Raw genomic sequence first — 19,228 nt, 5'->3', positions numbered from 1 at the left:
AGCAAGTGGTATCAGCAGGTGCAGTAAACATATTGTTAAAGTGTTCTGACCCGGTCACTGTCCAGCACAATAATGTGTTTTCAAGCTGAAACTGGCAGCGTGTCTCATGATAGTAATCTTACAGTTAAATGGCACCTCATTCCCTGACGGCTGACATTTGCTTCAGCTTGGAACACCACTCATTTAAATTTGTTTTTTTTGTTCAGTAAGTAGCTGTGTTTCATTCACCATTGTACTATTGGCAGGGAAGCAGCTAAAGTCCCTGAACTGCCTGAGTGTCAAGAACATTAAAATGGAGTTATTTTTAAGGATTAGCTTTTATTTTAAAAGTGTTGTTAATAAATCTTCTTAAAGTATTTCTTTTGATCAACAAATTCCAAGTCCAACTTGTTCAGTCGTGAGCAGCATGATTCTATAACATAATTACCTATATATTGTGTTACTGTGCATGTGTATGTATGTATATACACACATACAGATATATATGTATATATATATATATATATATATATTATACACACATGCATACATATACAGACTTTGTTAGTTTTAGATTATTCTTATAGTGGTTTATATTCTTATAGATTAAAGAATGCAGAATCCCAATGTAAGCATCATTTGGCCAAAAAGAAACAATGTCCCCAAGATACATATTTGGTACATATACAGGAAAACATGGATTAGTAAAGTCCATTTGAGATTGAATACCTTTTAAATTCTTCCAAGGCCCTCTCTTCAGATGGTGGTTTGCAGAGGGCTTAGGATGCTTCAAGATATCTTTTTTGATTTTGGTAAGGGCCTCTCTTCAGATTGAGTTGAATGGAGCATTGCATTAATTGAGGGACGTGGAAGCATGAATGGTGGTTTCCGAGTCCCCTGCACCAAGAACCGTTGTTCACAGCGATCCAGCCTTCTTAATTTTTCTTTTAAACAACTGTACTGAGGCAGCTCATCTGTATCTGAGTGATCAGAAGTCTTACTACACATGAATGGAGCCTCACTTCATTGAGAACATGAGAGATCCATTAATCATGGTAGTCTCATGTGATTGTGGCACTGGGAGTTTTAATGGTTGGTTCTTAAAGACTGTCACAGATGCGAGGCACTCCCCTGCACCAGGAACTGCCTGGTAGCAGTGTGTACAGGACCGCACACAGCTTCTTTCTTCATGATGTTCCATGAAGGTTTTTGGGCCATGTTTTTCATAACAGCATGGAACGTCATGAAGATGTTAACAGGTTATATTACTTTAATATGCATATACTAAAGCTAATAAATACAATTAAGAGGAGAAGCTGCAGCAGAACACCTCTGTTGCCGTTGCATCACTGACTTGCAGCTTGAAACAGTTTCCATTAAAACCAGTAGGAGCTCTTTCTGCACATGGGGTCTTGTTAGACCCTTCACCCGGATCGCTCACTGAGCCAGTGCTGGAGCTGAGTGGTGGTAAGTATCATATGAGAGAATACCTGCATGCATTTGCAGGGGAAACACCACACATGTTTTAAGGCACTATCAGCTATCATTTGCATTAAAGTCCATATGATGACTGGAGAGTCCATTTAAGGGATTTAGCAATTTGTATTTTTTTTTTCAATAGTGTTATTTAAGTGAAAAAAAAAACTGTGCAGAGAAATTAGGAATTAATCTATGCAGCTGTTACCTGTTTTATCAAAATATAAAACTTTCAATCCAGATTTTTTTTTAAAAGCCAAGTGTTTGTAGTTAAGCTGCATAAGTTAATTTTTTGTGATTTGCTACAAATATTTAATGTCGCAAATAATATTTACCTTTTCTTCCTTTTTAGGGACACCCGAAAGGGCATATAATATTTAAAATAACATAATATGAAATAGTAACACATGACAGGTACACAAATCTGTATTTAAGGTTTTTATTTAACCTTAAACCCATGAAGTACATATGCGTGCATATTACCCTGAGTTTGTACAGCAACTATGCATTATACAGAGCCTAAACAAACCCTTCTTGCAAGATACTCAGACCAGGGTCAGTCCTTTTTGGTGAATTGCAGGGTTTCTCAACTATCTGTTCAATGAATACAAAACTCTTAATATGTAATATTAGTAGATCAGATCTCTAGCATTTCAATTGCAAAAAAAAAAAGAATTATGCATGATACAATTCTCTCTGTGGATATATCTCCACGGTGGCTTAAACGCTTCACAACATCTATCGGATTTTTTTGGGGTCGACACTAGCTAAATAATTGTATTCATCCTTTAGTAAGTTTTAGAGTCCCTGTGGGAAATTTGAATTGAAGCCAATGTACGTCTCCCTCTTTCACGCACAGTAATACTTCATGTTGAGAAACATATTCCTGTTCTGTCTTTTATGTATACTATAGACTAGAAGTGTGAGAAAATCAGCAGGGAAATGTTTTTTAAACATAACTGGTCTTCTTTTATTCTTAGCCTTCACTGAATCCATCTGGAAGAAGCAAATCTGATGTAGTGCTTTTGAACCGATGGACTGTTCGTAATTATGAAGTTCAACGTGGGGACATTGTCTCTTTAGTGTAAGTAGAAATGATTTAATATTCTTTTTTGGTTGTTTGTTTTTATAATCGTTTTTCTAGAGGATTTGTGGTCTCTAAGGAAGTACATAAGCATCTTTCAGGCTGTTATTGCTTCTAATCTGCTTACAGACTTCTGTTAGTTTGTTTAGCATGATTGCAAGACTATGAATCATTTTGTATGTTTTCAATGGATATTCATTTATCCCATATCATAAATACTGATGTCAGATTAAATTTTTATTGTACTAACTTCCATGATGTATTTTCATTGTTTTCTTAAAATTAGTCATATATTGGGTTTTCATATATGTGATAATAGTTGTGTGGTTGAGGTTTCCAAATGCTTGTTTTGATTGGTTGAGTTGCTTTGTTGTTAATGTTTGTTAGTCTTTTTTCGTACCATTTTCTTTGTGTTATAGTCTTTACTATTTAGATAAATAGCCAAAAGCTATTATTGAGACTTGTTTATGGTTTGAACTTTTATTTTGCTACCTGCTGTTCCTTATATAATACTACAACGGAGTTGGTATTAAGATACAAAGCTTGCATGTGTCTTGTAGATGTGTGTGGTCTAGGTGTAGGACCAAAAGATGGCACTGTTTCACAAATAATAATGAAACAAAATTAAAGGGTGAAAATGGAGACAACAGAGACAATGTCATAACATGGTCAAGTGTCAAAGATACACAAGGTCCTTCTTATTATGTAAACTTTCTAATGACATTTGATCTGTATTTGGTGTGCAAAATCTAAATTGTATCACTATAACCTTTGGAAATGTTCACTTTCCATGTTTTCTGTGCATTTTTTTTAAATGTTCAGTGATTACGCTTGATGGTAGTATTTGTGTATTCTGCTGAAACAAGATGTCTATGGAAATAGAAAAAATCTCCATAGAGATTGTCTTCTTAGCAGAGAGAATCATTTCAGTAAATATTAGACCTGTTTGACTTATTGACTGAGTGTTCTTTCTGCGAATCAGATTTAGCTCAAATGCTGTTGTCAAAACCTCAGTGTAACTGGATTATTCCCTGGAAGCTCCATTACTCTTTTGTCTTTCGTCTTACAAGGTTACTCTAACACTTAGCATGCTATTGAGCGAATACTCACTCACCTGCAATATGTGACAAGATTCATGCTGTGGCATTTTTAGATTTCTCCTTTCCTACAGCCAATCATCACAATGGAAGGGAGCTTTCCTTTATGAAAGATTATCTGCATTGGCAGAACTGGTGAAACATGACACTTCCACTGAGTATGGTCATCATCGACAACCATAGTAGGAAATGTAATGATTCATTGTAAGGACTCAAATGTAAGGAGCAATTTAAAGTAATATGGACACAGGGTTGGTGTCATTTTTATGTTTTTGGTTGGCTAAAGGGAACTTTCTGCTGACTGATAAAACTCTTAAATACAAAATGGTACAACAATAGCTTTTGTCAAGAACTGACAGCACATAAACAGGTTGCCCTATAGTAGAATGTACTGATTAAGGCATTGGCAGTCCATTGTTTCCTCTGTTAATTCCTGTTGTGCCATAACTTTGTTCTCTTTTCTTATAATGCAGTACTACATTCTTGATTTTTTTGAACACCAAGAGATATGTTTGTTTTAATTTACAGAACATTGGAATGAAGCTGTCAGGGAATTGTGTGATTGTGTGATTATTTCCCTAGTAGTGGAAACAGAAAGATTAGCCACATAATAAGTACCAAATGGTAACATACTGACTGCAAGGCTTGGTTTTTCCTGTTTCTGTCTTCCTTTTGGTGTCGTATAAGGGAACACACCTATTTCTCACATTGCTGATTAGTGCAAGTGCTGGCGTGGTTTACCTTCTGTGAGCTTATATATCCTACATACTTCAGGGCTGTACTTATAGGTGCTGATCAATAATGCAAAATATATGTGTGTCCTCGAAAAATGGCTGATGCGGTCATCCTATTGCGGAGTGTTTAGGTTTTTGTGATTAAGCCCTAAGTATACAGCTAGCAGAGAGAGAGTGTAAAACCCACTTCCATTATGTAAGTTCATTTTACAGAACTGTGATAATTTGGCATTCAATCTGTAAAATGCTAAATCACAAGGGACAAAGTTTAATGTTGAATCTCTGAAGAACTACCAAGCATGATTTATTTCCTTCCGTTGCACCAAATGGTATCAACAAATTAAAATGACAATAAACATTACACATACACCATTCCTAATTGAAATTAACATCTATTCATTGTGCTATGCAGAAGCAGATTTACTTTGCCCTTTGATTGTTAAAGAATTCCAATTGAAGAATTTAAGTGGATTATTAACGAAGATCCCTTAAGGGTGGCATTTCCATCAAGAATTAATTGCCTTTTGTATGATTACCTGTTAACACTAAGTCATATATTCTTCATATGAGGATTAGGTAATGAGCCTGAATAATGGTTTTATGTTACTCTTCATTTTACTTACATAGGATGATGAAGTAATTTGTGAGATTCTTAATCTTTATTGCATGTGCAACAGAACACTTATATAGTTCCCAATTAGTTGTCCCTGGGTTGATAAGTGATGAAAATATGTCTGTGGGAAAGATCCCAGTGTTTAAAACTTGAAAATGGATTTGTCACATTTTCCTGCATGAGATAGGCGTGCCTCCAGTCTGCAGATGAGAGTCTTATTACCTTCTGTACACAGCCAGTCATTGGCAAGAATCATCGGAGGAGGGCAGCTGCGGCTCTGCATCAGAGGAGGAAGGCAGCTGCGGCTCTTTTTTTTTTTTTTTTTTTTTTAGAAACCAATAATTATAAGCCTTACATTTTATAAATAAGTATAATAATATTGATTGGTGTTTATGCAGTGTGTATGTAAAGTGGTTTTAATTTTTATTATCTAATAATGTCTAGCAGCACTGAATGGGTTATGTTTTAAAACATTTGCAAGTGTGTTTGTATTACAGTATGTATGTGTATGTATAATATATTGTTAACTATTTACAGTAGCTGTGTAGTCAGTAGGGTACCTAGTTTGTGTGCTTAGCTAGTTTGTGCTAGATAAAGCTGCCGTTTCTTCATGGCACTCCAGTGTCTCTCCCAGCCAGACTACAAGCAAACTGGGCCAGGTCATCCTCTGATGATGCCAAATGCCCCTTGAGTGAAGTATTGCTGAATATAAGGCCAATACAATCTGTAGCATTTTCTGCAATACACATCTTGCCTATGGGACGTTGGACTTCATTTGGGCAGGGTCGTGGAAGTCCCTTTAATTATTACAAATTTTACAGGTTTTTAAGTGTATGTTTAATAAGGGATGACCAGAGACCCTGGACAGTTGGTGGTCCCTTGCAGCTGATTTAGTAACCATTGGCCTATCATCTCTCTCTCTTAGGGTGCAACCTTTCAACAGTTTGGCTTTGGCTGGATAGTTCCCTCACATGCCCAGTAGCACACACACATTGCCTGCTCCCTGCTTGTGCTGCCCCCACTAACTGACTATTAAAACTTGTGATGTAACTTTATACCACTTTAGCATTCCATTACACATGAATTCCTGTCACATTTAACAACATTATTATACCTATGTAAAATCAGTATATTTTTAATGTCTATATGTCCTGACCTTTTCCCATTGTGGGCCACTATTGCATGTATGATCATATCACCAGTGGGGTAACAGGTAATATCCATAGGATATGGGGAGCTACAAAACAGGAGACCTAAAATGTCTTCTATAGGCCTTGTTTAACGGGTAGGCCTTTGTTTCAAATCAATGGCTTAATCCTGAGTAATCATCATTTCACATCTCGGTAATTCCAATTGTGTGATAACGTTCATTCGTGGATATATTTTCCAGCTCATCTATTTCACTGAACAGACATCTTGCATAATAAAGCATACATTTTTTTTCTATTGTTTCATCAGCTTAACTCCTACAAACCCCTCCTGTGACATAAGCTATATAAAATACCCACTGTGCTGCTTACCCATTTGGTCTCTTAAATTCCATTGTTGTACATGCACTAGTATGCAGCACGTAACATTTTTCTAAACCTTGTATATTCTTTAAAACAAATGCAGTCCCACTTTGTATCTGCTCCTATAGCAAGTGCCTATCTATTTTAAATTTCTATTCATAAAAATTTGTATTGGGGTCAATGTTTTTCATAATAAATGTTGCAGCCACCTAGCCCTGAATTTATTATCTTTTTAAGAATAACTTGTATAAATAAAATAGTATGGGCTGGACATGCTGCATCATTTTTTGGCTTTGGGGTTACTTCTACGTAAAGGAACACATTTTTTTTAACTTAGCATTTCATTTTAAACACTATCTTTTGACAAATGAATTTTATAGAGGTTGTCAGGGTATAAGATGTCGCTTTTGCTGACCCAGAGATACGGGTTGTACAATTTAGGTAAGAAAAGGCTTACAGAGTGTGAAAATCTAACCCACACAGAACAAAATGACTGGTAAAAAAATCCGTGTTAGACCATAAAGATGTCGGTAATAAATAGCACGCTGAATTGGCTAAAATATGAATAACTTGACATGGGTTGTAGAACACCTTTCCAGCTGTCTGAACAATACTGAAAACCATAAATGTGTCTTCTAAGAACTTGCATGTATCTGTAAGTTTGACTTAGTATTAACCTTTTTGTCCTACTTTGTAGCCAGATAACAATGTTACTATGCATTAGACATTTCTATATCAATAATACAACATTTAAAGATATTGCTAATTATTGCAAACATGTATAACTTGCACAAAGGAAATGTGTGTTTTTTTCTTTCTATCATAAAATAATTACAAAATTGTATTTTCTTTCTTAGAACTGTTCTTTTATAAAATAATTTAAACCATTCTAACACGCATTAATATTGCTGCCCCTGGCTCAGTTTCAAGTCCTGCAGTTTGTAAAAACAATACAACATCCAAATGATGGCAACGCAATATGATTCATAGTGAGGAAGAGTAAGAAGGAGGACTGTGTAGGAAGGCATAGTAGAGAGAGCATAGGTTTATGTTTTAAGCATTGAAACTATGTGGCCTTTGACATTCTTTGAGTCATAATTTAATTTATCCTATAAAAACAAAAAACAGTTTAGAAATAGGAAACATTCTAGCTGCCAGCCTGGATTATACTAGCTAACAGGACAATGTATTTTGAGAAATTAGTAATGCAGCATTTTATCTGAACAAATGTTATTATTTCCGATCATTCAATTACTTTGAAAGTACCAAAAGTAATCTGTTGTAAGAATATTTATACAGGATATGTTGAATATTGCTGTAGGGTTTAAGATAATTTCAATAGTTTGACTAATGAGTTTTAAAGGTATGCCTACCATATCTTCTATGATGAATCTACTTAAATTACCCCAATATTAAAAACTAGCTATAAGAAGAACCTGGTTAATTTACACATTACATTGTTGTATATATAATATAGTCTACATATTGTACCTCTTTAGGATAAGAGAAAGGGAAGAAATAAGATAGAGTTAGTTTGTAAAAGTGTGAATATCATCTGAAGTGGAGGCCAGTTCTACATTTGAGCTATTTCCATATTATTTATATATATACTAAATGGAAAAATGTTTTGGGATACCTGTCCATTACACCAACAGGAATTTTTATGACATCACATTCTAAATACGTAGACATTAATATGAAGTTGACCCCCCCCCCACTATCCAGTCTTTTTGGGAAGGCTTTTGGAGTGTTTCTGTGGGAATTTTTGCCCATTCATTCAGTAGAGCATTTGTGAGTTGAGGCACTGATGTTGGGTGAGAAGGCCTGGCTCACAGTCTCTGTCCCAGTTCATCCAAAAGGTGTTCAGTAGGGTTGAGAACAGGGCTTTGTGCGGGCCAATCAAGCTCTTCAACATCAAACTTATCCAACCATGTCTGTATGGACCTTGCTTTGTGCACTGGGGCACAGTCATGCTGGAATAGAAAAACGCTTCCCCAAACTGTTCCCACAAAGTTGGAAGCATAGCATTGTCCAAGATGTCTTGTAGCTTGAAAGTGCTACAATACAAAATCTTCCACATTTAGGTGCATTCATTTTTGTATTCTTTGAGGAGCAAGTCTCTGACACATGCATTCTGAAAACATACTATCATGTCCCTTGGAAAATAGTGCGGTAAATTTGGAGGTTTCAAAGGTGTTTGATGTGGTTGAGGTCTGGGCTCTGTGCAGCCAGTCAAGTTCTTCCACACCAAACTCATCCAACCATGTCTATATGGACCTTGTTTGTGCACCATAATTATTCAGGATTTGGGCCCCTTACTTCCAGTGAGTGGAAACCTTAATGCTTCAGCATACTAAGATATTTTGGACAATGCTATGCTTTCAACTTGGGAACAGTTTGGGGAAGATCCTTACCAACATGACCATGCACCTTTAACTTAAATGATGTTATGCAAATGAATAAAAAATATGGATACAATTTTTTTTTATCAAACTGCACACTTATGTTGCGAATACTATGTGATGAAGGATGTATAATACTTTTAATGGCATAATACTTAGGTTTATAATGTCACACCTGGGCTGTTATGTACACTAGATCTCGGGTGCCCACTTTAGCTTGTATGGAGATGTTTAAGTAGAAACAAGTAAAGTAAAAAACATAGTTTCCCAAAGTAACTGCAGGCTCTGTATGATCTATTATGTTTGTATTTTCATTTTGAAACTATTGTGTACTTGTGCAATCATTTTTCAATACAGAAGGTTAATGAATCTTCCAATGAAAGTTATCTTTTGCCCTGTAGGAAATAGAAGTTGAAGTGACTATTTCTGTGCTTGTTATACTTAAAAGGAAATGTTGCCTCTTTTTTTGTTCCCCAACTGCAGTTTTTAAAGCTGCTTGAAAAAAACTAAATGAATAACGGAGAATGTCTACCTATAATGGGTGCATCAGTATGTATGTGTATGTATATATGGAGTCTGGGAGTCTGATATAACTTAGGATAGGAAGCCACATGTGGATTAATAAGCAGAAGCCTGTATTATTTGCACACACCTTGACTACCCTTGGCCTGCTTGTCTGCTTGCCAACTTAACCCCTTCCAAACAAAGTCTATACATGTACGGGCTCATGATGCAATGCATTCGTGACAATGCATGTACATGTACGGCTGCTTTAAAATGGCTGCAATCTGTGGCTTTGCAGCATCCACCCTAAAATTGTCAGCATCTACGGAAAATGGCTGCAATCGGTGGCTTTGCAGCATACTGGGAGGAAGCTGTGTGAATGACACATCTATGTTTTATAACAACCCTACAGTCTCTGCTTATATTGCCTGACTCATAAGTTGCTGCGTATTTTTGTGAATAACAATACATGACTTTTTATCTTAATTATTTTTTCTTATTTTTTTTTTCCTAACCAAAGGCAAACTTACTTAAAAGAAGAATTGACTTTATTTGTGTCCTCAATTTATTTAGTCGCCGTAGTCGATTTATTATGTAATCTGATTTTCAGTTTCTCATATTAAACAAAAAGCCCAAATAAAAATAGATTGATTATTCAATCATTGTATATGCGTAATGTCCAAGCGCTATGATGTGCATAAACAAATGAATCCTGGAGAGAACATAGACAATGTAAATTGAAAAGATGGAAACCTCTTGAAGTAAGCTTCTAATGTAGCAATTACATAACGTAGCTATTGTCTAGCTTTTCTGCCGCTGACACAAATTAAATGAGCAAAAGCACTTAGAGACAGGCTTTGTGTTTTATAAATAATTTCTCCCTTATCCAAAACAAAGATTTGAAAGCAGGGGATAATATAGCCAATATTTCAAAATATGTAACAAAAAACTGTTACGTTTAAATATTCTACCTTGCACCAGGTGCGCTGAGGATTAATAGTCCTACGCGGAGATGTTATAATTAGCAGCGCGGGACTTAAGGGAGATCCCTCTAGTGACATTATCACCTAAAATGGGGGTATTCTAGATTTACTTAGAAAAGAAACCAAAAACCTGATTTTTTTTTTTAATGATTGGTCCATTTTAGTTTTTATTTATTTATTAAGCTAGTTTGAGGAACGCTTTGCCCTTTTACTTGGGGGGGGGGGTGATCAGGACACTGTGGTTCTGGTTATTGTCTTCCTATTGCTTATATGCCCATCTTGACTTCATGTATTTATAATTCAGCTTTTAGTATTTACTTTAAAATGTTTTAACTTGTTTCATAATTGGTATAGAGAAGAAATGCGTCTAGAAAGTTAGGGTTGTATATGTTCACGTTAAATGAAACTAGCATAACAGGTTCTCTGACAAGTAGGTTAAATACCACTGAAATTACTGAACTGTTTTACAAAAATGATCGCATCTAGACAGTGTTTATGCCCGATTCATTAGTGTGATGTCTTTTTTTGTCTTGAATGGGAATTTGTGATTTCATATAACGTTTATGGTCTGAATAAATGGTCTGGGGTTGACAGTTATCAGCAGATCATACTTACCAACCCCAGAATGTGTATATCCCCTTCACCTTCTTTACGTAGCAATAAATTAGTTACAAATTTAAATAAATTTATAACTAATAATAAATATAATAATAAATAAATAAATTTAATAAATTATATTAAATAGTTTTTTTTAAATGCTGTTACTTTGCAGAATCTTGCCTAATATTTTTTTTACTCATGTAATGCAATCAAATTGAGTCTTCATCAGAACACGTAAATTTCAGCCAATCTTTAATTTAACTGCATGTAGGGAGGACAAAACACTTCATATTATTTTCTTCCAAAATTACTTGCATACATTTAACCTGGAAGATATTGCAAACTTACAGTATGGTCATGATAGTAAAATAGATGTCCATCAACCCCTCTAGCTTACTGTCCTAAGAGCCTCAGTACTAGTTGGTGGCTAAATAGATTTTGGTAGTTGAAGGGCATTGCATTAAGGGTATAACATTATGTCACAGCTCTGCAACATACCTTGGGTGTGTGTGTTGTGATGAATGCATTTTATTGAAAGGAAAGCATTTGCTTTAACATTGACACTTATACAGAAGCAGATATTGAAAAGAGTCAATCATTTTCATACATTTTCCATTTTATGAATTTATAGGAAGGAAGAGCATATAAGTTAAAAATATTCAGCAGGTGTTGTCATAGAGATTTTATGGAATGCGCTGCATGCACCATGGACTTTTACAATATAGTATAATATATTATAACATAAAGCAATATACCAATGCAAGCCTAGGGCTAGTGGGGCTAGAATTTCTTTGCAATTTTGCCAGCCCGCCCCTGCAAAGATGCCTCTGCATCTCAGGACCCTGTGTAGAAGATAGGTTTGACAATAGGTCAATGCTTGGCTTTCTTTATACTAACATATTTGAATATATAGTGGGGCTTTATACAGAATGCAATAGGTAATGCCACCTCCCTTTCTTGCCTAGACCTGTGATATGTTACCAGCTAGGAAAGCAGTTCTTATAGCTGGCAGGGGATTACTATGTATGGATGTCCAGAATGAAGGTGGTTAAATGATTTGTGTTCCTATCAAAAAGCTGAAGACGTGCCAGCTTGTTCTCTGAGCTCTCATTATGATAAATTACTAGTTACATCAAACTGTGCTTAATTACACACAGAAGCTTTATCATGTGTAATGATCGCTGTTGTGTCACATTTTAAAAAGATCGTTAGTCTGTTAATCTTTCATATTACAAATCTTTAGGCGTCATGTTATTCAAATATCAATAAGCAAAATATGCATGGAATAATACTCAGAAAAAGGATTGAGACATTTTCTAGTTTTGGTGGATAAAATGCAGATTATACAAACATTTTAACTGCATTTATTTATCATATTATTTATGACAAGTCTATAGGATTTACATGGTGTGCATTAAATATTTTTGATATCACCACATTAAAAGTAACTTACATATAGTCTAGTAACAAAACATGAAGTTTTGTGTCATGATATCTTATTCAGGCTCAAAGAGGACTGGTAGGACAAGGCAGTAGAGTAAATGAGAACTTTATAGTTAGAGGCCCAGATATCTTCACTTTCCTTAAAGGTGGACAATCCATTGTAGACTTTAGCCTGGCTTGTCATTAGGGGAGGAATATTAGCCAGCTAAAATGCCTTCACATATTTGTGTCCTTATCCGGAATTAATTTTGGCTTCTAGTCTCGTCCAGGGTTTCACTTGACCCTGTCTTAGTTTTTTCCTTAGTGCTCACAATCTTCTGGTTTTCACTTGTAGAAAACCTAAGAACCCAATAACGTTAAACTCTGGGACCACAGCTTATTTTAACATTCGACCACTTCTTATATTACTGGTAGAAGGATACATTATAGATACATTGGATCATGAACAATGCATGTTATGATGAGGATAGCTAAAGGTACTTTTTGACAGTGGCAAAAATATTAGTAAAGGTAAAGTGCTGCTTTCTGGTCAAGCAGGATATCAATGTCTCACCATATTGTGCCTCCATCAAGCCTGTGTCTGTCTTTTACTGCCCCCTCACATCATCCGTGCATCCAATAGAGCCTGAGACTTCCTAATGCTGCCTAGTTCTGCCCCTTACCAGCTGCTCTATAAAGATGAGCCAAGCTCTAAGGAAGCATTCCTGGAACAATTTCATGTATGAGTACATCATATACAGAACATTGAATAAATGTCCTTCCCTGTCCTCTTGTATGAATCCTGGTTGTCGGTCTCTAGCAGGTTGGGAGCGTAGAGCAGTGTGGCCCAGCAGGAGGGTAGGAACAAAAGACAAAAGTCCAAGAGCAAATCCGAGTCAGCGCAGGCAGCGAAGGTGCAACAACGGGAGACCCGCCGGGTCAGGATAGGAGAGAAACACGAAGTCCAGAAAACAATACCGAGGTCAGGTGCCGGGAGGTCAATCAAATAGCAAGGGCTGAATACACAAAGGAACGGGTCAGAGCAGGGCTAAGGGAACCATAGAGCTCAATAACTAAGCACAGACTGAAGGGTGTGCAGGGTTTTTATAACTCACAGGTGACTCCTCATCGGTGAGGTTATGAAATCCCCCTAAGGGATTACCAGCCTCTCTCTCTCCGTCTCCCCCATCTCCACCAATGGGATAGGGTCCACGGAGATCAGGACACTCCCTCCTGTTATCCCCACCATGGGGGTGTGTGTGGGTCGCGCTACGCGACAGCACGCCACGCGACGGTTGAAAACATGTAGCATTCCTTTTTGGGCTACAACTGATACCTTTAATTATGTATTTCAAATTATCGTGAAGCACCTAGATCCCATAAATGATGTATAGATAAATGTTCTTGGCAAAATTGCTTTTCTACTGTGACATATGGAAATAAACGTGTTCACTTGCTGAAAAAGTCATCTTCTCACATTAATTTTCTTTATCATACTTGTCTTAAAAAGTACATACACCAGATGGGAAAAGGTTATAGTCATTTTACATCATGCTGTGTCTGTAAAGTACCTAGTCACACTGTTGCAATGAACACTTTCCTCTGACTGATTAACTATTTTCTTGTCCTTGTAATGTATGCAACAATTATGTTTTTTGGGGGTTTTTTTTTAGCAAGGAAGACATCTTTTTTTTTACCATTTGAATCCTTTTGTGTAATTATACATCATACAATACTGTGCAAAAGTTTTAGGCAGCAAAAAAAAAAAAAAAAAAAGACGTTAATTTTTTTTATTTTTAGCATTTAATAAAATGCAAAGTAAGTAAACAGAAAAAAATCTAAATTGAATCAAAAGGGTAAAAGAAGGCCTTGCTCACAAGTTTACAACATTTGGTATACTTGATATTTTACTTCTGAGGATGAACATAAGAATATATAATCTGCAAGGTAGAGCCTGGTATACAGTTCTACTCCAGCATGAGCCTTGATGAGTGTGATCCTTGAGTACTTAATTCCCAAATAGCCTCAATGGTGGCTTTAATCACACTCCATTCATACAACACTTTCTCTACCTCCTTCTTTCTCTGTCTTCTCAGGTGGTGCTCTTGTTCCAGCTCTCCACGGTTATTAAGGCCTGCTGTGGTAGTTTTGCGTCAGGGCGGCACCTTGGCGCACACTCATACCCCAGATTGAAGGAATGGGGAGGCTGTTGTGCACCGAGGCTCCACCCTGTGGCGGAAGTATTACAGTACTGCAATGCAGACGGATCTGCAGAGAGGCATTTCTACACTTCCTTCTCTGTGGATCAGTCTGCATTATTCTGACTCGTCTAGTATATTCTCTATTTGCGCCTCTGAGGTGGGCTTGTTATACTATGGCGACTGCACTTCGGTATTAATAATGTTACTGATATACCTTGAGTAGTGTTTGGTACCTTAGGCTAATCAGGGAATGAAAATAATATTAAATTAACAATAATGTTAAGAGTAGTCTAATGAGCTGTGCTTTATTATGGAACTCCATTAATATGCACAATTACATCTTCTCAGGTTATTGAAACGTTGCCTTTTCAGATTGTGGCTCCTCAATTATTGTCCTCTTGAATCACCTTCTGACCTGCCATCTGAACACTACGTCTATGCAAAGCTCATTAGCCACTTACTCCACACTCCCTGATTGTTTTATTAACCAAATTTTAACTGAAGATAAGGGGTGAGGGGGCTGGCAAGGCAGGTATAGCAGAGTGGCCACCCCTTAATTTACACACTAGCGCACTCACTATAACACATACACACATTAACCAAAACATACCCACTGCATCATACTCCACTCTGGCTCTCATATGTGGCTCACTTGTTTCACACCTCACTCATCACACCTTTACCTTACCTCCCTGGAGTCTTTTTCTAATAGCTGCGCACATGCTCTTGCATTGCATTAACACCCCCCCGCCTCTGAGAGTGAGCCAGTCCCATTTGAGCAATAATTGATGGCCCATGGGGGAATAGCCCCCTGTCCCCCAGGCCACTCCATCCCATCTGAAGATAAATTAACAGTTAACCCGGCAGGATTTGAGTTTCCCTAATGAAGCTAACACTCTGTTAGCAAGACGTTTAGACTCAATATTCCACACACTTTGAAAATAGGAGTTACAAACCTGGGCCTGATTGGTAAAAAATGTCTTCTCTATGGATAGACTGGGTTGGAATCTAGTGAGGTACCTGGGAACTGATGGAGGATATTTTAAACTCTTACTTTAACTTGTATATCTCATATATGGTTCTTCTAGGTGTTCAAAAGCGATAAGTTGCTTTTTCCTTCTGTAGGCCTATTTAAATGCATATACTCATGGTGTGATGAGCTGGATGCCATTTTTTGCCATTTTTTTTTCTTTTTATTTTTTTTTTACTCATTATAAGAATCTGGGCTCGGTGAACCATGACTTTTGTTTATTTGCTGAAAAATAGTAAATGAAAAGTGCAATGACAAGTTAAAATGTTTACCTTGTTGTATGAGGTGTTGCTACAAACTAATTGCTGTCTGCAATATACATGACCTGCTTGAACCCTAGGCTTTCATGTGAAGGTTTATTTGAATAAGAGTTTGAAATGTTAGCAATAACAAAGTGTCTCTTTCAGCTATAGCTTGCTTGACCGAAGGTCAGCTGATTAAATTTCCAGTAATGTGAAGCTCTGTCTGTTCCGATAGGTCTCTGGTGGTGCTGACATTATTTCTCTAAGAAAATGTAGAAGGAATGTGTATAATAATTGGGCCTAAGTCTGACAAGGTAATTAGTCGAGTAGGATTATGAAGATACTGACTTTAGTTTGACATGTGGCAAATAAACAGCAAACACATGAATTCACCAAATACCATGCAAGAAAAGTCGGAAAGAGATCGTAGTTGAAAACTAAAAAGATTGTTACATTATATATACAATATACATATATACAATACTGTGTGTAATATATACCGTATTTGCTCGATTATAAGACGAGGTTTTTTCAGAGCAAATGCAAATAGGTCTGACTATGAGCCGACTAAGATCCAGATCCCCCGCAGCTGCAGGGGACCTGGATCCTCCTGTCTCCCCCCGCCCGCCCCACTTAGCGGTACTTCTGAGTCCCCGGTGTGTAGCTGGGGCAGCGTGTAGAGCTCTACGCGATTCGCGTAGACAACTTCCGCTGCAGCGGAGTTGTCTGCGTCCATCGCGCAGACCTTCCCCGGCACCGGTGCGGGCAACTCTGATCTCTGACAGTCGGGGAAGGTCTGCACGATGGACGCAGACAACCCCGCTGCTAGCCACGCCTCCTTCCGGCTGCAGCGTAAGTGCGTGGGATCTACACGCTACCCCGGCTACATGACAGGGAAGTCAGAAGCACCGGTAAGTTTGGGGGGGGGAGTGTAAAATGGGGGCATAAGGCATTTCTGGAGGCAGAGTGCTCTGTGAAATGCCTTTTAACCCCCTATATGCCACTCTTCCCCATAATATGCCTTTTAACCCTCTAAATGCCAGAGTGGCATATAGGGGTATAAGGCATTTCTGGAGGCAGAGTGGCACATAGGGGGTCAAAAGGCATATCATGGGGCACAGTGGCATATAGGGTTAAAAGGCATATCATGGGGCACAATGGTATATAGGGGGTATAAGGCATTTCTGGGACAGATGTGCATAACTGGGCGGCAGGTTGGAAAATAGAAGGAAATAAAACCAAAATATTTTTCTCAATCATAGCTGTTATTTAAAAAAATAGTTTACATGAATTAACATTTACTGGTAAAACTTTTTTCCTATAGGGTCGTCTTATATTCAGGTTTTTTTCCTAAATTAATATTCAGATTTGGGGGGTCGTCTTATAATCGAGCAAATACGGTATATACATACATATATATACAATACTGTGTATATATACACTATATATATATATATATATATATATATATATATATATATATATATATCAATACTGTTACATTATTGTTGCAAAGGTAATTAATATTATCATATTATCACCAAATAGATTCTTGCGGTAGCAATGTAAAAGATGTCATGCATTAAACATACCAAGTTTTTTTCTTCTCCAGGAAATCCCCGCCAGTGTGGTTTTTCATGTAATTCTCACATGAACACAAGTGGAGTAATTCAATCCATGCTTCAGTCACTTTGACAGTTCTACTGGTACCATTGGGGCTTCCAGGCTTAATGCCTGTTGTTTGAATCTATTGTGGGGCAGTTTACTTAAAATTGACATGTAGCTTGACTCAAAAATGCTCCATCAATAGCAAGATTCAGGAAATGGCCTATAAATTATTGACAATGTGGTGCAGATTCCTGACAGATCGTGGCCGTATCTTTCCTGATTTCGGAGATGGATGCTGGAGGTGTTTGGGTGGGCCAGGGACGTATATACATATTTGGTGGTCCTGCCCTAAACTGAAAAAAGCTCTGGACATCAGTCTTCAGGGTGATCTATAAGATAGCAGACCCAAGTTTTATAGTTCCCCCAGCTGTGGTATTGTTGCACCATACGAGCATGTCGATCTCAAAATAACATTAAAAACATTGACCTTACATTTACTGAATGTGTCAAAATCCTTAATTCCATTAAGATGGAAATCTTACATCCATGCCACATAAGTGGAATGGATAAATAAGATACCGTTTATCCGCATGATGGAGGAAATGGTTCTTGCCGCCAATGATAATGAGGCACAGTGCAAATTAAACTGGATGACCTGGGCAGACCACCTGAGGCCTGGTCTTTATGAAACCCTCTCGACATTATGGATTGCAGTGACACCTTGGACCCTTGACTAAAAATGATGCCAAGGTCTGGTAAAATTATTTAAGGTGGCCCTGACCAAGTGGCTGAACAGCCCTTATGCCCCCTAACATAATTTCCTCTCTTCTCTTTCTAAGTCCTCGTTGATTTGGCAGTAATGTACGTCATGTAGATGGCATGTCTCATCAGTATGTGTATTTGAATGTTAACTGATAATAATTATATATTGAATTTCTGGGGGTAGTAATAAGGGCAGAGAGAATATGCATTCAATATACCAGACCTGCCCAGAATAGAGATGTTTTTGTTCAGATGGTTCCTAACTGCATCTATATTCTATATTACTATGTGAAAAGAGCTGTCATAATAGCATCATACTTGCATTGAAAAAGTACTCATGGTCAGAGCACCTGTAGCAAATGCATGTGATGGTTGTCATCAGTCCATTCATGGCCTTATAATTACAGTGTTCTATGCTGCTGTCCTTGCCTCACATTTTAATGAGCATTACGCAAAATAGGCTCCTGGAAAAGGAGAGTTTGAAGTCAGCCCTGCTTTGTGTATCATGTCAACTGACAGGCATGACTGAGCGGATCATTCTCCTGCAGCTGATGTATTGCTCTTAACCTGAGCCTGGCTGTAAATTATAAATAATGTAAACTGCCTTTGGACTGCGTAGTAGCTCCCACTGACATCATCACCATCTTAGTGCAATTCCTTTTGAATGCATTTGTGATGTTGATTACTCTGTGTACTCCTGGGGCCCATACATCAATTTTTTATTATCTTTTTACTATGACCACTGAGCATTAGAAATTTTCACATGTGCAAATGTTATTGAATGTGTCATACTTGGCTATTAGCAGCTATGTTCAGTTACCTACAGACACAAAATTGGAATCATGCACTTCCCTGGAAAATGAATGAATGGTTGATGTATGTAGGACTTTACACTGTGGGGGGAAAAAAATAAAATAAATAATAATATATATATACCGTGTATATTCATGTGTGTGTATATATGTATATATATATATATA

General features: G+C 37.2%; 1 protein-coding gene across 1 annotated transcript in view; it reads left to right on the top strand.

Annotated features, from left to right (window-relative positions):
- Positions 1-19,228, top strand: part of LOC149302781 (mitochondrial inner membrane protease subunit 2-like) — a 484,643-nt gene that overhangs the window by 2,891 nt on the left and 462,524 nt on the right. The window contains exon 2 of the mRNA XM_089481981.1: positions 2,436-2,539. Within this exon, the coding sequence (XP_089338107.1) occupies positions 2,436-2,539 (104 nt within the window). The remainder of the gene's footprint in view (positions 1-2,435; positions 2,540-19,228) is intronic.

The sequence above is a fragment of the Sceloporus occidentalis genome, unplaced genomic scaffold, assembly GCF_023333645.1.
Source record: "Sceloporus occidentalis isolate IW3139 unplaced genomic scaffold, rSceOcc1.0.p SCAF_17, whole genome shotgun sequence".
NCBI lineage: Eukaryota > Metazoa > Chordata > Lepidosauria > Squamata > Phrynosomatidae > Sceloporus > Sceloporus occidentalis.
Note: the sequence above shows the minus strand (reverse complement) of the source record. Positions and strands in the feature narration are given on the sequence as shown.